At 44.6% G+C, this 20,536-nt stretch overlaps 2 protein-coding genes across 4 annotated transcripts in view; one reads left to right on the top strand and one right to left on the bottom strand.

Annotated features, from left to right (window-relative positions):
• TOR3A (torsin family 3 member A) overlaps positions 1-15,798 on the top strand; it is a 51,345-nt gene extending 35,547 nt beyond the window's left edge. The window contains exon 6 of the mRNA XM_075936855.2: positions 14,438-15,798. Coding sequence (XP_075792970.2) covers positions 14,438-14,715 — 278 coding nt within the window. The 3' untranslated portion in view covers positions 14,716-15,798. The remainder of the gene's footprint in view (positions 1-14,437) is intronic.
• The window catches only part of ABL2 (ABL proto-oncogene 2, non-receptor tyrosine kinase), a 79,338-nt gene that overhangs the window by 21,436 nt on the left and 37,366 nt on the right, over positions 1-20,536 (bottom strand). Inside the window, exons 1-2 of one of the 3 annotated variants that reach the window (XM_014575449.4) lie at positions 11,221-12,932; positions 2,666-2,836 (exon numbers count right to left, since the gene is read on the bottom strand). In XM_014575449.4, the coding sequence (XP_014430935.2) occupies positions 2,666-2,836; positions 11,221-11,287 (238 nt within the window). In that variant the 5' untranslated portion in view covers positions 11,288-12,932. Of the gene's footprint in view, positions 1-2,665; positions 2,837-6,233; positions 7,005-11,220; positions 12,933-20,536 lie in introns of those variants that run through there. The other 2 variants (XM_014575448.4, XM_075936854.2) reach the window with 2 other exon arrangements.

Raw genomic sequence — 20,536 nt, 5'->3', positions numbered from 1 at the left:
TTTTAAGTAGATGAAAAGTAAAATTCAGAAAATGGATACAGATGAGCTTTTAACATAGATTTAAAAACTGAGGGAGGTAGTTTTGATAGCTGTCCTGCTCCTCAGATTTGGAGCTAAGACATTATTCCCTAATTACTCCAGTGTGGATATTCAGATATAACTTACTTAACATGCAACTACATTTTCACCTATGTTAACCAGTTCCAATGCTTCCTCTGGTTTAGATTTGTAAAGCAGGAAACGAATTCTTTTCTAGGAGGTTGAGGCCTCATTCCAGGTTGGACCGACCCCTTTTAAAATAGCAGTATAGCAAGATTCATTTTTTCTGGCAGCCATTGACAGTAGTACCAGGAAACCCCCACACTGATGTTTCTTGGTATATGTAAAGAAATTTTCAATTTCCTTTGAGTTGGGACAACAGGACTGTGAAATGTGTATATGGACAATAATGTAAGTAGTAAAGTTGACACGCCTGCATACAGATTACCACGTCTAGGTCAGTAATGGGCAACCTGGGTTAATGAGTGGGTGGCATAAGTGATCCCCCTTCATCTCAGTGAGCTGCAAGCTTGTCATAACCAGGATGGCTAGTTTTGCTCACTGCGCTTGCATACCTAAAATTTATGGGGGCTGCCAACTGAATCATAGCAGCACTTTGATTGGATGCAGAGGGAATGTGCAGCTCTCACAGTCAGTGTTGTGTGCAATCAGCCCGCACCTCACTTCACGTGCCCTACTTCTGTGTGTGCGTCACTTGAGTACTATAGGGAGGAAAAAAACTATGCCTAAGGAAGCCAGTGGAATCTGACAATCCCTTGCCTGCCAAAATATCACGTGGGCCACACACGGAATCCCAAATGACCACATGCAGCCCACGGGTTGACCATCACTGGTCTAGATCTTAGCATCACACAGAAAAGTTAGATAAACTTTATTTTAGTAACTGTTTAGCTGGAAAAAAAAATCATTTACACAGTTACTAAAATGCTCCCGGGAGCGGTCGACAAAGGCTTCCCCGTCGACTGAGCCATGTCTTAACTGCCGCGCTGTGCCGACAATCAGCTGATCCGGCACAGCGCGGCGGCCATTTTTATTTTAATGAAGCTGGGGATATTTGACTATGTCAGGTAGCCTATTTTACATGCCTCTGTCGGCAGAGGCATGTAGTCTAGACACACCCTGTATTAGAGGCAGCACAGAGGCAGCAAGGGGAAAGAGAGAGATGTGTAGTCATTTTGGATTAACCGATAAGCCCAAGCATATTGGTTTATTGTTTAAATGACTATACACTCACATCTCTAGTATCACAGTCCTACCACTCAGTGTTTCTCAAGCTGTTCAGTTACCTATCCTTGCTGCCAGCCACGCTATTTAGGGAATTCCTCCTTCCTTTTCCAAACTATCTGTATGCACATTGGCACCAGTGCTGCTGGAATTAGTTTTCTGTGGGGATTGAGATACTTGTAAAACCAGCAGCTGCTGACAGGAGCAGGGAAGAACTAGTGTTTTGAAAGCTGACCGTTTCAAAGCAGGCACGGTATCAACTTCTCACTGCCGAATACTTAGTTTTGTCACTAGTGCCCAGCACCACTGAGGCTTATGCTAACTGCTCCTCAACCAAAACCCTGTGTTATCAAAGGTGAAGGATATATGGTGATACTAGCAGTGAAAATTAGAGCTATAGATAGGCCTAACCCCAGAGTTTACTTATTTCTGAGGAAAAACTATGAAACGTCTCACATTGCAATGGGAATGTTAAGAATCAGGTGGCTTTTGGTGTATTAGGATAGAAATAATTATGCTCACTGGATCACCACCAAGAACCAACTACAGATAGTAACTTCTGCAATTATCCAGTAGGTGTCCCTTTTACACAAAGAAAACACCTACTTGCAAGACACGAATCAGCCATTTACAAAAGACCATAATCTACTTCAGATACACTCCCTTCTCCCACTCTTCTTAGTGGAATGAAGTGACAAGTGATTCTAGTATAGTCTTTTCTCACTGTTAAATCCACAGCTTTAGCAGGGAAGGAGACAATGCTGAATGGTTGTGAAAAATTCACATCATTAAGTGAGGCTTTAGACACATCACTAAAAGTCGGGCAGCGTAGCCGCAGTTTGTCGGCTCTTTTGCTAACAAAATGCTGAGCAGAAGTAGCTCCTGCTGGCAAAACGCTATTTACTCTGATGCTTCTTGTCAGCTAAACTTATCTTTCGTGGGGGGGGGGGGGGTCATTTTAATACTGCTGAGTGACAAAAGTTTTGTCCTTCGGTTGCCAGGGTACACACAGTATGACACAGTTACACCTGCCTAACCTCCACCATCAACAGAGCTAGGTTGAGAGGTCAATGGAAGAATTCTTTTATCTACTGCCTCCTTGAGAGTTGGATTAACTACAGTGATGGGAGAAGCCCCACCCGTCGATGTAGGAGTTCTACGCTGGCATAGCTGCAGTGTTGCAACTCGGCTGCTGTTAGCGTGGAATACATTTCCCCTTTAAGGCGGCAGAGAAACGACAGTTCATGTTGAGCCATGCTTTCCCTCTAATTTAGGACAGGCACATGCTACCATCCCAGCTATCACAGATCTGTGACTCAACACCTTGATAAGCACAAACTGAAGCCACATAAAGATGTGGAAAAAGTACAGCACAACTTACCTTTGGTGATGCTGAGTGTGTTGTCACCGCTTGCTACAAAATCATAAAGTGCAACAAAAAGATTGGGATCGCTCTCAGTGGCTCCAAGCAGGTTCTCCTTAGAGCTCCACCTGATGGCTTCAGTCAGTGCCTGGGGTTCAACATCACACCCATAGGGGCGGTGAAGGGCCTCTGGACAAACAAAGCAAGAGGAGGGAATTTATGTACGACAGCTGTGAATTTGTCAAAACCCAATGCACACAAACAGTTGCTGCTACAGCAGCATTGTGAGCACTACATGGAACAAAAAGTACAGATTTTGCAAGAATGGATGTTGTATATCAGTCTAGGCATCACAAACACAACCTGTGTGACCACAGGATATCAAGGTTGTTCAAGCAAATATGAAAATATATAGTAAATTGTGTTGAAACTGAATTTCATCAGCTTTCTTCAAACTCATTCCTACATTTTGGAAGTTCTTCCACAAGAGAAAGGAACATAAGTTTCTAAAGATGAAGTTCGGGTAAGATTGAGAAATCTTATACAGTGCGGAGGGTAGGGAAGGGGGAGTGTCAGACGGGAGTTGGCCGGTTCCCCATGAGCTCCGGCTCTCGCCTGGCCCCTCCATGTAAATGTGCAGCCACTGAAAAATTCAGTGTCTACAGGTTTACAAAATTGCATTTTAACATCCCTAATGGGGATGAAGATGCTGATGTCCCTAATGGGGAAGCCAGTGAGAAATAAAATAGGGAAGGGCCTGAGCACGGTCCCAGCAGCCGGCAAGCATTTGGCATGGATCCACTGGAGGTCAAGGCTCAGTGCCAGGAAATCAAAACAGAGGGATTTTCCTGTGAGAGGCATTCCATTTTTCTACTTTCTTCTCCCTCCACATACTACATTTTCATGCTACTGTAGTAAACATGACTGGTTGTGATTGTGACTGTTAATTTCACAATCCTTTATTTCTTAGCGGCACTCCTGTATAGTTACATACACTGTTGTTATGCTGGCAGAGTTTATAACTATCCTGAAATCACAAATATGCTTCTCAGGAGGACTGTAAGCTTATGTCTGGAGCGAGTGGTCTGTATTTGAGGTCTCACAGAGGTTATGTCTTTTCCCAGCATAATCTGCTGATTTTGGGACTGGTGAGTAACATAACTTTTTGTCTAGGTCAGGAATGTATCTTATGCACCAGTAGAGCCCCTCAGGCTCAAAAGTTACAAGCTCCACTAGCAACAACAGACCTGCAGCTAGGTGTTAAGCCAGTGATATTTTCCTCTCTAATGTTTTGCGGCAGGTATGCTCAATGTTTTTTGCACATGGATTACTGTAGCCTTATCGATACCAATTGGTTTTAGAGAGTACGAAAGTACCACACGGGTACCATAAGACATGAGAAAATCCCAATGGATAAATTATACGCAAGTGTCTGTATATTAGCACAGCTGCCACGTATATACACGTCAAATAATTAAGCACACAACTGTGTTGGTGGCAGCAGACAGGAGCACCAATTCCTACAAGCAGCTGTCTTAATGGTAAAAATAAATAGCAATTAAATAATACATTCATTACACTCTTGTAGCGCCTTCCATCAAAGGCATTCAAAGTGTTTTAGTGCCTTGGGCAAGGTCACACGTCCAGGGCTGGATTAATGCAGGGGCTTAAGGGGCTGCAGCCCAGAGCTAAAAGATCTCCAGGCTGCTAGAAGTCCAGCGGCCAGCAGGGCTCAGGCAGCGTGCCTGCATGCTATGGCCCTATGCTGCTCTCAGAAAGGGACGGCTGCTGGCCGGGGGAGGCAGCTCTGCGCACTGCCATTCCCCCACGCTGGGCTGAAGCGGTGAACACCAGCTCCCAGCAATCAGGGAAGCTCTTCCCATTGGCATTGCCTGTAGGCCTCCCTCTCCCCAGAAGTTACCACTGGCCAGGAATCATGGGCAATGGAGGCAGCATCTGCAGGCAAGGACAGGGCATAAAGCCACACACAACTCATCCCCCATGGCCACAATCAGGAACATCCGGCAGATTTTGGCAGCAGCACGGATCCAGAGCAGGAAGGAAGCCTGCCTCAGCCCTGCTGCGCCACAAACGGGAACTGCCCATGGTCAACATTCTGCACTCCAAGCCCTTGCCACAGGCCCATAGCCCCCTCATCCCCAGCCCCACGCCAGAGCCTGCACCTGCGGTCAGAGCCCTCGCTCTCTCCCACACCCCAACCCTCTGCCCCAGCCTGGAGCCCCCTCGGGCACGCTAAACCCCTCATTTTTGGCCCCACCCCAGAGCCTCGCTCATGCCCTGAGCCTCCACCCCGGCCCAGGCCCTAGCACACTGCGTGTGATCATGTGACCACTCCTGCACACACCAAGCCTGAGACACAGGAAGTCTTCTGGCTCTCAGCCCCTCTCTACTTTAGCCTAGACAGTCCTCCCTTAAAAGGGACAGAAATGCTCACATGCGATATGAGGGCTTGCACGCTCTTTAAAGACATTTGTACTTTTAGCCTCAAATTACATCAGTCAGCGTGCAAGTGTATTCCTGGTTGCAATTATGCATTTGCTTTAAAGACCGAGACTGTAAAAGAGCGCGCGCACGCACACACACACACACACACACAAGCCATGGTGGCTAATAAAATGAGCAACCAGCCCATACTTAGAGAATGGCTAGAGCAGATGTATATCCAGTTACTATGAATCTAGCTGTTAACTTCATAGCAGGAGCAAAATATCAATTCAGTTAGTAATGCTGCTGAATCAAGCCCCACAACCAGTCAAGATCTTCTAGCCTGCCCACACACAGCTCAACAGAGGATACTTTAACCAGAGGGAAAGCCCAGACCAAAGGCAGCAGGAGGTATGCCACCTGTTGCTTATTCCATAGCCTTGAGCAACATTGCCCACTTCAAACCATTTGTGGTACTATACAGAGTTGCCAATAGGAATTCAAAGCAGATGTGGAACTATCATTGCTTCCTAGTCAAACTAGAAACCTCTAGTTTTTAAACTCTAGCTCCTTTTAAACTTTTAGCTGGATCATAAAGTAATTAATGTTATAGTACTCCTGCATTAATCTCTTCCAGAATGAAGCCTTACAATCTAGAAAATCACTTCTCTTCCAGACTAATTACATCATGTTCGATCAAGGGAAAAGGTGTCTCATCCATCCCTTTCCCCTTCCTGTTCTTTGTTCCCATTGGAGAATTTACTCCCTTCCTGCCACACACACTTTCCGGTTCAGCCAATCTACAAGGTACTTTTTTCCCACGCTACTGTTACTTCTCTTCCCAGCACAACACTAAACAAAGAAAAGTTACAGGACAGTCCTAAACCTGACATTTCAGAATCATAGCAGACACTAACGTTCTCTCTGCCTCTGAAATACAATCTGTATAACTGATCAATATGACACATTTTAATGATCGTCTTTAAAAAAACTTCACAAAAACAGAAAACCTCAGATTTGTTATAGCTAATCTTGTCCTATAAGGAATAAAGAGACATTTCTTTCTTTTCAAATCCTCTCTTCAGAATACAGAGCAGCACAAGCATTAAGGGCTGTTGTACAGCATTTCCATACACCATACCTCGGAAATCAGATAAACCAGAATCAGAGGATTCATTGCAGAGGCAGCAAAGCAGATTCTCTTTTGTGCCATAACTGCTGGACTGTAGTAGAACCGTTCCCAGAATCATGCTGTGCTTGACAGGAAGCAAAAGAAACTGACACACACAAGCAGTCTAAGCATTCCACTCCCAGCACAAGGCATTCCATGTGATTATTACTCACAGGACTGGGAACCAATAGGAAAAGCATCGCTCCTAAAGTAAGAAGAGGCGTCACTGAGAAAATAAATGTGCTTAATCTAGCTACTATAGCTAGAAGCGTAGTAAGGGTGGAGCTTCCCAATGTGCTCTGGACAGTGGAAGGAGAAGGTAGAGAACAGATTGGAGAACGTAGAGAACGGAATGCAAATTGAAACATCTCGGGCATCAGGCAAGTTAGTCTTGTTGTGTTTAGAAATTAAGACAAGAAGAATCATGCTTCCTCCAAGGAAATTGCTAGCTTTCATTCAAATGATCCTTCATGTCATCAGTGAAAGGAAACCTACATGTTTTGTTAATGAAGTTCCAAACAGATCACTTGTTACTTCCATCCACCACTGTCAGACTGATTATTTTTTAAATGACTAATTTAAATAGACCAGTTCAATGTTGTAAATTCCTTTAATTTTTAGAAGAGTTCTCTGCATTACCTTTGATGTCTGTTAGGATTTAACAGCAGTAAAGGAAAAAAAAATCTTCATCCCAGGCTGAAGGAGTTGAAACCAACTATAATTAAGGCCTTTCCCTTTCAGTTTGTATTTTAAATTGCCCAGGAATTGGTGGATTTTTATTTTAAAAAAATTAAAAATGGAACAGTAAAAACCAGGAACAAAACACTGGGGAGGTGCAATCTCCACCTGGCAGCTAAGGAAGCTTTTCCACTCCTTGCAGCAGCTGGGTGGTCTCAGATGTCAGGACACAGCTCCTGCAGATTTCGCTCTCTAAGCAAAAAAGTGGATGGGATCACCTTGAAAGACCAGTCAAAAGGGAGTGGAAAGCTGCATTCCCCAAGTACTGGTGCCCTCGCCAGACAGAGCCGTTTCCTGACCCTTCAGTGCAGCCCTGCTTGCTTCCCACGTGCAGGCTGTGTCCAGCAGGGAAGCAAGCCAGGCACTACACCAAGTCTATGGAATAGAGCCAGCAAACACAGCTCAGAGCCACATTTAAGTAAGATGCCTGGCTTGGTATGCAATTCTATTTATACATGTGGGTAAAATGTATTATTTTTAATTATGAGCTGCAATTAAGAAAGGGATAAGCTATAAGGAAAATGCATTCAATTAAAGGTACCAGCTTCACTTCAATTGCTATATGCTCTGTGTCACTACATTAAAAAGGCATCCAAAATAGAAAAGGACTATATAACAGGGTAGCTTGCCTTGTGTCCTGAAGAGCCTAGGGCTAATATATTCGGTAATCAGGCTAAGTCCCACCAGGGGGTAATGAGGCCCCACAGACAACCAGATTTAAGTGGGGATAAAGTCCAGCTGGGGAAAGATTTGAAATGAGAGCTAGATAGAAAGTTCAGAGCTGGACCAAAAGGCAGGAAGGCTAGGGAGACCTTGACCAAAGCAAAGAAGTGACTGAGGAAGCTCGCCATGTGTGGAGGTTTGGGAGGGACCCTGCCTAACAAGGGAAGTGATTGGGAGCCCCAGAGCAGAGCATGGTACAAAAGGTAGGAAGTGGCCCGGGGGATCACAGCAAAGGTAAAGGCATAGCAGTTGCTTGGTATAAGCCCATAAAAAGGATCCTCAAGCCTAGCAAAGGAGATGCAAATTAAGCCAAGGACAGGCTGAGAAAGAACCCCACAGAAGGCAGAAGTGCTTCTTTCTCTTCAAGGCACAGTTGGACTTTTAGTTGGAACCAGTGCTTTTTTTGTGACGGTACTGCCCAGTATGCAGTACTAGCACCTCCAGACACAGTACTGGCACCTCCAGTCAGAGCTCAACAATTTTTCCCCTGGAGTGCTGGCACTTTTTTTTTAAACACAAAAAAAGCATTGGTTGGAACTACCAGGATGTTGGAAAGGGTGAACTAAAGATGGTTCCCTAGCTAGAGGGCTCAGTTACCAGGCAGAGAAAGCAGTGGAGTGACGATAGGCAGCGGCTCTAGCCCAGCCAGAGAGTGGCACAGCCACACCTGGCTGTGAGGGGACACCTAATGGTGAGTGAACTCTAGTACCAGTGATTATTCAGAACAGGTCCTATCCTTTTGTACCATGTTTGTAGAGTTTATAGTCTAAATAGGTAAGACAGGCACCCAGTGCAGAAAGAGGTGGAACACCCAAGCAGAATAAAGAATGTTACATCAGCAAACAAATTCCACTACTATGGTGAAATCTATATAAAATCTCTATACAATCATGACGGTGTGGAAAAAATGAAGAGAGGAGTTATTTACTTTTTCCCATAATACAAGAACTAGGGGTCACCAAAAGAAATTAATAGGTAGCAGGTTTAAAACAAACAAAAGGAAGCACTTCTTCACACAATGTACAGTCAACCTGTGGGACTCCTTGCCAGAGGATGTTGTGAAGAACAGGCCTTTAATAAAGTTCAAAAAAGAACTAGATAAAAGCATGGAAGATAGATCTATCAATGGCTACTAGCTGGGATGGGCAGGAATGGCGTCCCTAGCCTCTCTGTCAGAAGCTGGAAATAGATGACAAGGGATGGATCACTTGGGGTATGTCTAGACTCCATGCCTCTGTCGACAGAGGCATGTAAATTAGACATACCAACATAGTCAATGAAGCAGGGATTTAAATATTCCCTGCTTCATTAGAATAAAAATGGCCACCGCGTTGTGCCGGCTCAGCTGTTTGTCGGCTCAAACCGGCAGTCAAGACAGGGATAGGTCGACAAGGAAAGCTGTTGTCAACCGATCCTGTAAATCTTGTTTCATGAGGCATAAGGGATCAGTCGACAATGGCTTTCCTTGTCAACCGCTCCCCGTCTTGACTGTCACTTGGAGCCGACAAACAGCTGAGCTGGCACAACGCGGCAGCCATTTTTATTCTCATAAAGCGGGGAATATTTAAATCCCTGCTTCATTGACTATGTTGGTATGTCTAATTTACATGCCTCTGTCGGCAGAGGCATGTAGTCTAGACATAACCTCAATGACTACCTGCTCTATTCATTACCTTTGGGACACCTGATATTGTCGGAAGATAGGACATTGGGCTAGAAGATGAGTCTGACCCAGTATGGCTGTTCTTATGTTCTATATTTCCACCCACTCAAGCAGCAGCAAAAGTACAGACACTGACAACGAAGTCAAAGAGGCAATATGAAGAGACACAAAGACCTGAGAGATAGTTGAGGAACAGTGTATACCCTTATGATGAGAAATCCAGTACAGTTACATCCCTATTAGCAGAACAGATTCCAGTAAGACTCCACAAGTATGAATTGTAAGGAGGTCTAGGAAAGGGTGTATATCTTCAAATATTAAGTTATGGTAACATAACTTCAATGCAATATCCTTCATATTGGGGATACTTGAGAAAGAGGAAGCTAAAAACAGTGACTTTTAGCACGTGAGTGCTATACATCTCTCCTTTTCCACAGAATTCCAAAGTATAGGTTATTTAGGAAGACTTGCTACCAAAATGTCAAGTTGTTGTTAACTTTATAATATATTTTGAAGTGGCTTAAGTGAACCTTCCACAGTTCTGAAAAAGGTTTGTGTGCCATACACATTTCCAGAAAGATCAAACACATAGAATGGCGGAAATAAATTTGAGGGAGGAGACAAACAACTTTTACTGCAAATTAATAGCTGAAAAATAACACACCCATCTAAGATTAAGGTTACGTCTAGACTGCATTGCTCTTTTGGGATACCGGAAGTATCCTGAAATAGCAACGCTGTGTCTTTAAAAGCACCTGCTATTTCCCAAAATAGCAGGCGCACTATTCCGGCATCCCTGTAACCCTCATTCCACGAGGGTTAAGGGGTTTGTTGGAATAATGCCTTATTTTGAAATTTGGCACTGTGTAGACAGTGTCAAATTTCAAAATAAGCGCTTTTGATTTAGACTTGAAATTATGCAAGTTGCGTAGCTTGAGCAAATTGTTTAGCTTATTCTGACAGGTGCTCTCTAGACACACCTAAGTGAGCTAGAAGCATCTATAAGGGTATGTCTACACTGCATTCCTCTTCAAAAAACAGGAATGCAAATGCGGACGAGAGAAATTGCAAATGAAGCGCGAAATTGCAAATGAAGCGTAGATTTGAATTTCCTGTGCTTCATTTGCATAATCGCATCTGGCCGCTATTTCAAAATAAAAAATGCTGCGTAGACGCGGTTATTTTGAAAGAAACCCTTTCTTTCAAAATAACCCTTACTCCTCAAAAAATGAGGTTTACCGGTTATTTCGAAAGAAGGGGTTTCTTTCAAAATAACCGCATCTACACAGCATTTTTTATTTTGAAATAGGGTATTTCAAAATAGCGGCCGGACGTGATTATGCAAATGAAGCGAAGGAAATTCAAATCCCTGCTTCATTTGCAATTTCGCTCACCTACATTTGCATTCCTCTCTCAGAAGAAGAATGCAATGTAGACATACCCTAACAGAATAGCTACCAGACAAAGTAAGTTTGTTCTGCAGATGCCAAGTAGAAACTATTCACAACCTCAGAGAACATCCCAAACCACCTTTTTTCCAAATCAACTTTTGTTATGACTCCTGCAATGTTTGGTATTTTCCTTAAACTCACCATTTCTGGAATAGTATGATTCCATTAGAATCTCAGTTTTTGTTTTTGTTGTGTTTTTAAAGTAAGTTTCTAGTTCTCGGGATTGCAGAGAGAGGTTTGAAAACATGAAGTTAAAACCCAAAAAGTCAGAAAGGAAAAATATCAAAATGGTTTTTCAAAATAATATTTTTAAAGTTAATCTCATGGCTTTATGAGGCAAGACTGATGATTTTTTATTTTTGCGTTTGGCAATACTGCTTACCTTTCTGATGATATTCCGAGGACAGAATTCCCCAGGTGAGCTGATACAATCTCAGTTTCCAGTACATCAGTTTAATTCTTAAACGCAATCCTAAAATGCACAGTACTTCCTGCTCAATTCCATCAAACCACAATGAATATTCAACAACTATCAAAACTGAGCAGTCACTACAAGCACCAACACACTCTGGCTTTAAAAAAGTTTCCAAAAACTCACGTTAAGCACCAGCTGCCACACACACTTCAAGATTATGACTATTTTCTTTGTTTGACCAAAACAGATTTCATACTGCTTTTTTGTTGAAACATAGGAAAAATATTTTTAAAAAGTTAAGTCTTTCATGCCCCTTGCTCCTTCAGATGTATTTGTCTTGAAAGAACAAATAAGTTGAAATTGTTCCTTCCTTTCCAAGAAAGACAAGCTCAAGTCGAATACTACTGCCTCTCACCCCCATAAAAATGAGAGCAAACCAGACAACGAAATTAAGGGCTTTTCTGGGTCTCACGTCTACAGCATGAGACCTCCCACTGTGATTCTGATATTCAGAGCAAAACAACTCAGTGGTCTTTTATGCTTAGAGTTATAGCTGTGCCAGCCCTGTCTCTATGTGACGGGTCTCTTCTCCAGTTTCTGAGAGAAACTTCTGAGTGGAAGAAAGCGTGTACATAATCACAGACATACGTGCACACACGCTATATTTAGGTACTGGCTGCAGTGTCATTTCCTGCTGGCTAAATCAAGACACTTCTTAGTTGGCGCAGTTGATGCAGACAAGGGACTCCATTCAGAAACCTAATATCAATAGCCCCCAGACTGCCATAGGGGAATTCATAGCTGGACTCAGACAGCTTTTCAGGTTTATATCATTGCATTTTTTTTTTTAAATCTGCTGGCAGCAGTATTTACTCACCAGGCCTTTCCACCTAGCACTTAGGGCCATAATGGGCTCATTGAAATTACTTGAGGGGGAAAAAAAAGTTGTATTTTCTGGCTGGAGGTGGAGGTAAAACACCTGTCTAGCCCAGAAAACTTCAGTAAGGAACTCAAACAGATACAAAAAGGCATGCTTATCATTGTGTATGTTAATAGTAATCACTGTTACACAGAGAACACAGAAAAAAGACGGTGAACAAAGCTGCCAACTTTTAACTATTCCTTTGCCAATTAAACATACTAAAAGACTGACTCCTGGTAGGCTAGCTGTGTTAATGGAGGACAAGGAAATTCATCATCATCATCATCATCAACCACCACCATGGACTCAATGCCTGTTGGTGTCCGATGCCTCCCTCACTATTTCCTTCCATCTTTCCCTGCCCAGTGCTGAGCAGCTTAGTTTCTGTAGACTAGCTCCAACCACACCAATCTACTATGTCATCTACCCATTCTCTGTGGGGTCTGCTTCTCCTATTCGGACCATCCATTATGCCAAATACCAGGGTCTTAACTTTTTGCTTGTCGTTCATTCATACGGAATATTCAAAGAAATGAAATTAGTTGGGATTTACTCTTCATCCCAAAAATGTTGAAGATGCCAATTCAAGATCTACTTTTCTAGGTAATAAAGATTAGGAACCAACAGAGATTGAAGCATCAAAAATAAGTAGTATTGAAATAAACAGATAAACTTACGAACAAATTATTACTCCGACTGGATACATCAGTGACTTGAGATGAAGCCTGAAGTGCTAACAAACCTAGCCATTTAAATGGACAACGTTTTACCTGCTGGTAAACAGACGTGATCCTGGGAATCACCCACCAATTGCCTTCTTTCAAATATCAGAAAAAATGAATAAAACTAACTAAAAAAAATAGAGTAATAATTATATAATAGGGACAAGCCAGCACCACTTAGGCAAAATAAATAATGCCTCCAATCTATAAGGCCTGAGAATGTCAACAACACAGAGGAGAACCATCTGACAATTTGGACTTTCAGCAAGTCTTTGATAAAGTCTCTTGCTAGTGGCTATTAAGTAAATTAGATATGTGATGGGTTAAGACTGACACTTGACGGGCTGATCATATCACTGAGGTCACATGGGACACCTCCCCACCCTTCCCTGCTGAGCCAGAAGCAGTGTTCTTCCTCAGCAAAGGCATAGAGTTGAGGTCACAGCCCACAGCAGATTAACACAGATACAGAGAAAACAACAAGCAGTTCTGTGGCACCTCAGGGCATGTCTATACCACAGCGTTATTGCAAAATAACTCACGGTATTTCAAAACAACAAAGTGAGCATCTACACAGCAAGCCAGTGACTCTGAAATAATTTCAAAAGAACGAGCTTCTGAGTCCCAATTCTGTAACCCTAATTTCACAAGGAATAATGCCTATTTTGGAATAGTTATTTTGAAACAGGTGTGTGTAGACAGCTCAGCTGTGGTTATTTCAAAATAACTGGCCTCCAGGGATTCTCACGTGTCCTGGTAGCCACTCTGTCCACACTCATCAGAACTCTATAGTCCCCCTTCCCCTTCAGCCTTTAAAGGTGCAGCCGCAAGGAAAAGGGCTCGTGGCATAAGAAAAGCCCTGCCCCCCACACCAGCAGCCTGCTCTGCCTTCCACCCCACGACGAGCAACTCCCATGCTCCTACAAAACCCTCCATGGATGCAAAGAAGCCAGCAGCCACCTCTGAAGCCCCTGCCTGGGGGTGAAAGCGGAGGGCACCATCCTCATCTGGTGCAGAGATCCTGGATCTCACAGAGATCTGGGGAGAGGAGGCAAACCTCCAGGATCTCGGCACCAGTCACAGGAACACCAACATATTTGGCTGGATGGCCGAGAGCCTGGGCCAGAGGGGCTACAGCCACACCCGGGAGCAGGTCAGAATGAAGGTGAAGGCAGGGACACACGTCCCAGAAGGCAGGGACATAAGTCCTCTCTTTGTAGGGAGATGCCACTGCCAGACCCGGTGCATGCACAGCATGGAGAAGATGAGCCACCCCGCCACCCCCTCCCACCCGCAAGCTCCCGGCCTGTCCAGCACCTCTCCATGCCCACTTGTCCCTGGGACGTGGGGGTAGCGAGCCTCCCCCCGGGACATCTGTGGCTGTGCGTGAAAGGGCCTGCTATCTAGGTTTGAGATGGCCTTTCTTGAAGCACATCGCCTTTGTCTGACCTGAGACCTTTCAGTGTTGGCACAGAGATGAGGGCTAGGTTTCATGCACCCTGTCTCCTGGGAGGACTGCCCTTCTCTTTGTTCTTCACAGCTGGACCAGGGGCAGGTGGACGTGAGCCACAACTCCGCACCAGCCTCCCAACCCTACGAGACCCACTGGGGCTGCCAACCCCACAAAGATCTCCAGCAGGAACATGTGGCCTGCCCCCGTTCCCTCCAGTGGTCTCTAGACTTGCAGAGTTGGACATGGAGCTGAGGAGCGCTGTGCTGACCGGGAGCTGCGCCGCTCCACCTGGCAGGAGCTGTTCCAGGAGGCCTGGAGCATGTACACGGCGTAGAGCGCCGCCACCAACTGCATGGTTGCCGTAACTGAGCAGTCCAGCAGCTGCCCTCCACACTCTCTCCTTCCCAAGATCCCCTGCACCTGCTCCTGCTCCTCTGGCTTCCCTCCCCAGATCCCCCGTGGCTGCTGAGGGCCCTGCACATGAGGCAGTGGGACAGCCCAAGTCAGGCAGTACCGGCCCCATCCCTGAGCCTCTTCTCCCCCTTCCACCTCTTTCCTTCCCCCAGTTCCTCCCCTGTTACATTTACCCCCAATTTGAAAAACAGAACAAAACAGTTTCTGGTTCCAAACCAAAAAGTCTGGTTTATTTTATCAGCATGGAGGGGAGGGGTGAGAAAGGGGGGAAGGGAAGGATGTAGGAGGAAAGGCACAGAGGGGCAGTACAGAGGCCCCTTGTGAGGAGGCCCAGGGGAGAGTGTCCCAGTGTCCTTGCCTGAAACTCTCTCTCAGGACTTCATGGATGTGCACAGATCCCTGATGGCAGCTGTGAGCAGCTGTTCAAAGACTCTGGCCAACCACTCGGACTCTGCCCCCTACCCTGGCAGGAATGGCTCCCTCTTATTTTTGCACAGGTTGTGCAAAACACAGCAGGCTGACACTACCTGGGGGGCATTCCACTCGCCAAGGGCATCCTCCACAACAACGTGGGCCCTCTGAACCTGGCACTAAAAACATTCCTTGGTGGGGTCAAGGTGTCCAGTGTAGCACTTCATTAGCCAGGGGAGCAAGGGGTAGGCTGCATTCCCCACAATGTACATCGGCATGGCCATGCCCCCAGCCCTGATGATGCAGTCAGAGAAAAAAGTGCCAGCATGTGTCTTCTGGAACAGGCTGGAGTTCCTAAAGATGCAGGTTTCATGTGCCTTCCCCAACCACCCAACATTAATGTCGGTGAACCAGCGTTGGTGGTCCACAAGAGCCTGCAGGACTGTGGAAAAGTACTCCTAGTCTGATGCCAGGTAGTCAGGGACATGGGTACCGTCGATGGCGCCACGACAGTTGGGGAAGCCCATGGCAGCAAAGCTGACAACAATGGAGTCCACATTGCCCAGGATGATGATCATATGCAGCAAAATGGTATTGATGGCCCTCACCACCTGTAGAAGGAGACAGAGAATCACAGGGTTGCCAGGGCCCTCAGGAGTCCCCTGAACCCAATCCCCCTTCCCACACACCCAGACCAACCCCAAACTTACTCTATCCCCCGTCAGGGCTTTGTGAAGGAGGGACTGAAAAAACTTCCAGCGAGGGAGCTTCCACCATTCCCCTCCTTTCTCTAATGAGCCCCATTCCAGCAGTTCACCACCCTCCTGGGACAATAGCACAAGAGCACCATACCTGTATGACCACAACCCCAATGTTCAATCTCCCCATGCTGAACTGGTTCCCAATGGAGCAGTAGCTGTCCAGCATGGCAAGCTTCCAAATAGTGATGGTGACCTGTTTCTGGAGGGGGATGGCAGGTCACATGTGGGAGTCCCGTCACTGGAGTGCAGGGGCAAGCCATTCGCAGAGCTCCATGAAGGTGTCCTTCCTCATGCGGAAGTTCTGGAGCCGCTGCTGGTCGTCCCACCGCTCTGTGACGCTGCGGTCCCACCAGTCGCCAGAAGCAGCAGTGCTCGGTGTGTAGGGGAGGGCAGAAGGGGCTGTGCTGCATGAGCAGCATGTGGAGAGAGGTGAGGAGGTGTCCCACAGGGAGTGGCGGGTTCTGTTCCTCCATAGGCACGTGGGCAACATGCAGTAACAGCACCAGGAGGTCTAAGAGCTGGCAACTGCTTTCCAGCAGGTCCGGCTCCATGGCTGGAGTGCAACCGAGCACGCAGCGGGAAGAGTTTGCTGCCCCTCAAGGAGGTAGGCAAAGGTGAAGAGCCTGAGACAGAACTGTTCAGGGGGTCCCTTTAAGCACAAGCCTCAGCTAGCCTGTGTCAGCAGCTCCAGAAAGTGACTGCTGTCCTGGTGCTCTGCCTAAAGTGCTTCCGGGGGGCTTTAAATGTGAGTCAGGCTCCAATCAGTGTGGACGCTGTATTTCGAAATAGCTCAGTGCTATTTCAATGGGTATTTGTAGTGTGAACGTGCTATTTCCAGAATAGATTATTTATAAATAAGCTTGCAGTGTAGACATAGCCTCAGAGACTAACAAATGTATTATTAGGTCATGAGCTTGAAGTGGGAGTTGGAGTGGAAATTACAGAATTTTGGGTATGTATAACATCCAAAGAAGTTACCTATGAATTGTAGGACCTGGGTTAATGAAGCCAATGTGAATGGGTCTCATTCACAGCATCTTATGTGAAGATGTGAATATCAAAGGTAGGGAAATTGCCTTGGTAGTGTTAGGCTTGAATAAAGAACTTAACTGGTTAAGTTGATAGTACTGAACTTGTAAATGAACTCCAGTTCTGCTGTTTCCCTCTAACTAGGTTATAAAATTGTAAAAGGATGGCTGCTTTTAAATCCATTATTGCATGTCCAGGGAGGTTAAAACGTTCCCCTACAAGTTTATGTACTTTATCATTCCTGATATCTGATTTGTGTCCATTTATCCTTTGAGATAAATTCAACCTTATCTCGTAGTGCAGATGAGGCCTAAAATACACTGTTGTAAGGCACCTTTAATATCAGTATAACTGTATTTACACTAGGGCAATTACCAATATGTGTATTGTGGTTAAAAATATAGATCAGTAAAACTTAAAGAGCAGATGAGGCCACAATGTGACAAATTTACCCAAATCCTTTCCAACACACACTAGCCACATGTGGCTATTTGGCTGGTTGACTGTGGTTAGTTTGCAATAGCAATAGCCACTATAGTGGTTTCAGAACTGGTTGGCCACCACAGGGCTAGTAGGTTAAGTTCTCTGACAAAACACTTCACCCATCCCACCTACTTGCATGGAAGCACCATTTAGGTATCCTGCTAGGTTGCTGACCCTGGATTCTGCTTGGGAGGCTTCATTTTTTTAGTATCCAGCCTGATATTTGAAGACCCCCCACTCTAGACTCCTCATGAAACTGGAAGAAATAAACAGCAGTATCTGTTCCTCACACGCACCCGAATCTCCTAGCTAACTCAAGGAAATGAATTACTATTACTATTTCAACTCTTCTCCATCTGGTTTCAGGTTCCATCCTTCCATAACCGGCTTTTCCAGCTGCTCATAGCTTCCCTCAATCAGCAGCATAATGAAAATTACTTGATTTTTGCCAATCTCACTGTTGCCCACAGAATTTTAAATGGAAGCAGTAAAAACTGACAATTAGGTCAGGTTCTTTCTGGTGTAGATTAGGAAAGCTTTGAGCAGCAGAAAATGATCTCACTTCATTGCTTACGTCTGAAATACTCAGATTTACATTTGGCGGACTTCTCCTGTTCAGGAGGATGGAATAACAACTCGTGTTGACACAGTCAGGGAATAAGACCCACTTCTAGTTATTTAAAGATTCCTTCGCCCACATAGTTCTGCACATAGCTGTTTGAACAGTAACCCTGCTGCCACTGTTTGTGGTGGTGTGACTGGGATGCCAAAAAGGATTGGGCAAGGCAGCATCAGCTGTTTGTAACAGCCCATGGTAACTTCCATTATTACTATGTCTGCATGCTGCTTCTCGTGACTCATTTTCCATATATTCTGAAAGAGGAAGGAAGAGGGAGGATTTGAAACTCCCACTGGGAGGTCTAATATTGCTGCAGAATAGAACAATTCTTTTTTCCTTTTTCCTACGCAAAAGAAAGATTAATTTTCAAATGAAATTAGACTGTGGCATCAACCTCTGTAGACTTCATTGTAACAAAGACTTTGCTTTCTGTAGAAAGACTACAAGCAAAGGGTGTGTCTAGACTACATCTCTCTTTCGACAGGGGGTGTAAATTAGGCACTTCGAAATTGCAAATGAAGCCAGGATTTGAATTTCCCGTGCTTCATTTGCATAATCACGCATGGCGCTCTTTTGAAAAAGCGCTATTTCGAAAGTAAAAATGCAGTCTAGACACGGTTCTTTCAAAAACAGAAGCCTTTTTCGAAAGATCCTATAAACCTCATTTTTTTAGGTTTACAGGATCTTTCAAAAAAGGCTTCTATTTTTTAAAGAATCGCATCTAGACTATGGTTTTACTTTCGAAATAGCGCTTTTTTGAAAGCGTGCCATGACAAAATTATGCAAATGAAGCACTGGAAATTCAAATCCCGGCTTCATTTACAATTTTGAAGTGCCTAATTTACACCCCTCTGTCAGAAGAGAGATGTAGTCTAGACACACCCAAAGTGTCCTAAGCAATGCAATATGAAGTATCAGGCCTTGTTTATGCTAGGATTTTTCCCTATCTCTTTCCTAGCACCAACGAAGCTGTCTACCAGCGGTAGTGTTTGTAATGTATATTGACTTGCAGGTCCGGTATCATTTTGCTGAATGTTTAATTTATGTCAGGGGTGGAAAACTTAAGGCCCGGGGACCAGATACAGCCCCAGGCTTGCCTGGCTCCAGCCCAAGACTCATGGCTCCCCCCCAGCATTGGGAAGGCCACACTGGCTCTCCAGCCCCCCACATGGCTAGAGCACACAAAATCTACTAACCTGGGTTCCCCTAGGCACTGGAGTGCCAGAGGAATGTGGGGAGCATCTTTCTCCTTCTTAGTCAGGGGCCATGTAACTGAGGGTTTGTTTTGGGTTTCTCTTCTCACTTGTGTGCCAACTGATTTTAATAGGATAATAATCCCAACTGATTTTAATATAGCTCAGCAGCCCGCAACACAAAAAAGATTCCTCCCCAAATTTGTGTCAAGGGTAGCTAAAGCAGTGCTTTTTTTGTGATGGTACTGCCCAGTACGCAGTAGTGACACCTCCAGACGCAGTACAGGCACCTCCAGTCAGAGCTCAACAACTTTTCCCCTGGAGTACCGGCACCTTTTTTTGTTGTTTTTTAACAAACAACAACAACAACAAAAAGCACTGGGCTAAAGTAGATGAGACTCAGAGCCAATATATAAAAAAAGTAAAAAGTGCTTTCAATGCACAGACTTTTTAATCACCAAGTCATCTAAACCTGCTCAGAGCAGAGTTGGATCCTCAAAAGGGTAAAAATGCCTGCAATCTGTTTTTCTAATGCTTCCATTATTTCTACCATTTGCTAGACAAAGGGGAACTGCCCAGTTTTCTGAGCAGGCTTAAAGAGCATGCTGCCACAGCTTCACTGCTATGGGACCCCAGATAGTTAGATTAAGGCTAGCTCGGGTATGTCTACACAGTCTGCATTCATACCCTACTGACAGACATACCCAAATAATGGGAGATTAGCTCCCATTGTGTAAACTAAGAAATGTACTTGTTGCTGACAACAGGAGATGTAAACCGATTCTGAACTCTCTTTGATGGCAGCTATAATTCAGAACAAACCCTATTTGTCAAAATATCTAGAGAAAATAAAACCATGCCATTTCTTAAAAGGAAAAGGCTTTCTTTGGTCACACAGAGTAAACCTGTATGGCAGATGTACACAAGCTGGTGATCCTCCAAAGCAGCACACTAGATAATTTTATATTACATACATCATTTAAGAAAAGAGCCAGTATAAAATCCCTCTTGCAAAAGTGACGTTAACTTTGTAAATTATAAATTGATATGATGCTAAATATGTTAGACTTGTAAACTCTGTGCAAGGGTTAAATGCCCTCCACTGGAGAAGAAAACACTTTACCCATTGTTTTAAAACACAAAGTAGCATTTCCTAAGAAGCCATTTTATTTTAAGCTTTTTCTAAGATTGTCTATCTGATTTTTACCTTCTTCCCCCTCCCTTTGCTTTCTCCTATCTCCATAAAGTAAAATTCCCAGTTGTTGTATCCACACAC

The sequence above is a fragment of the Pelodiscus sinensis genome, chromosome 9 (genome assembly GCF_052426305.1).
Source record: "Pelodiscus sinensis isolate ZL-2025 chromosome 9, ASM5242630v1, whole genome shotgun sequence".
In the NCBI taxonomy this organism is placed as follows: Eukaryota; Metazoa; Chordata; order Testudines; family Trionychidae; genus Pelodiscus; species Pelodiscus sinensis.
Note: the sequence above shows the minus strand (reverse complement) of the source record. Positions and strands in the feature narration are given on the sequence as shown.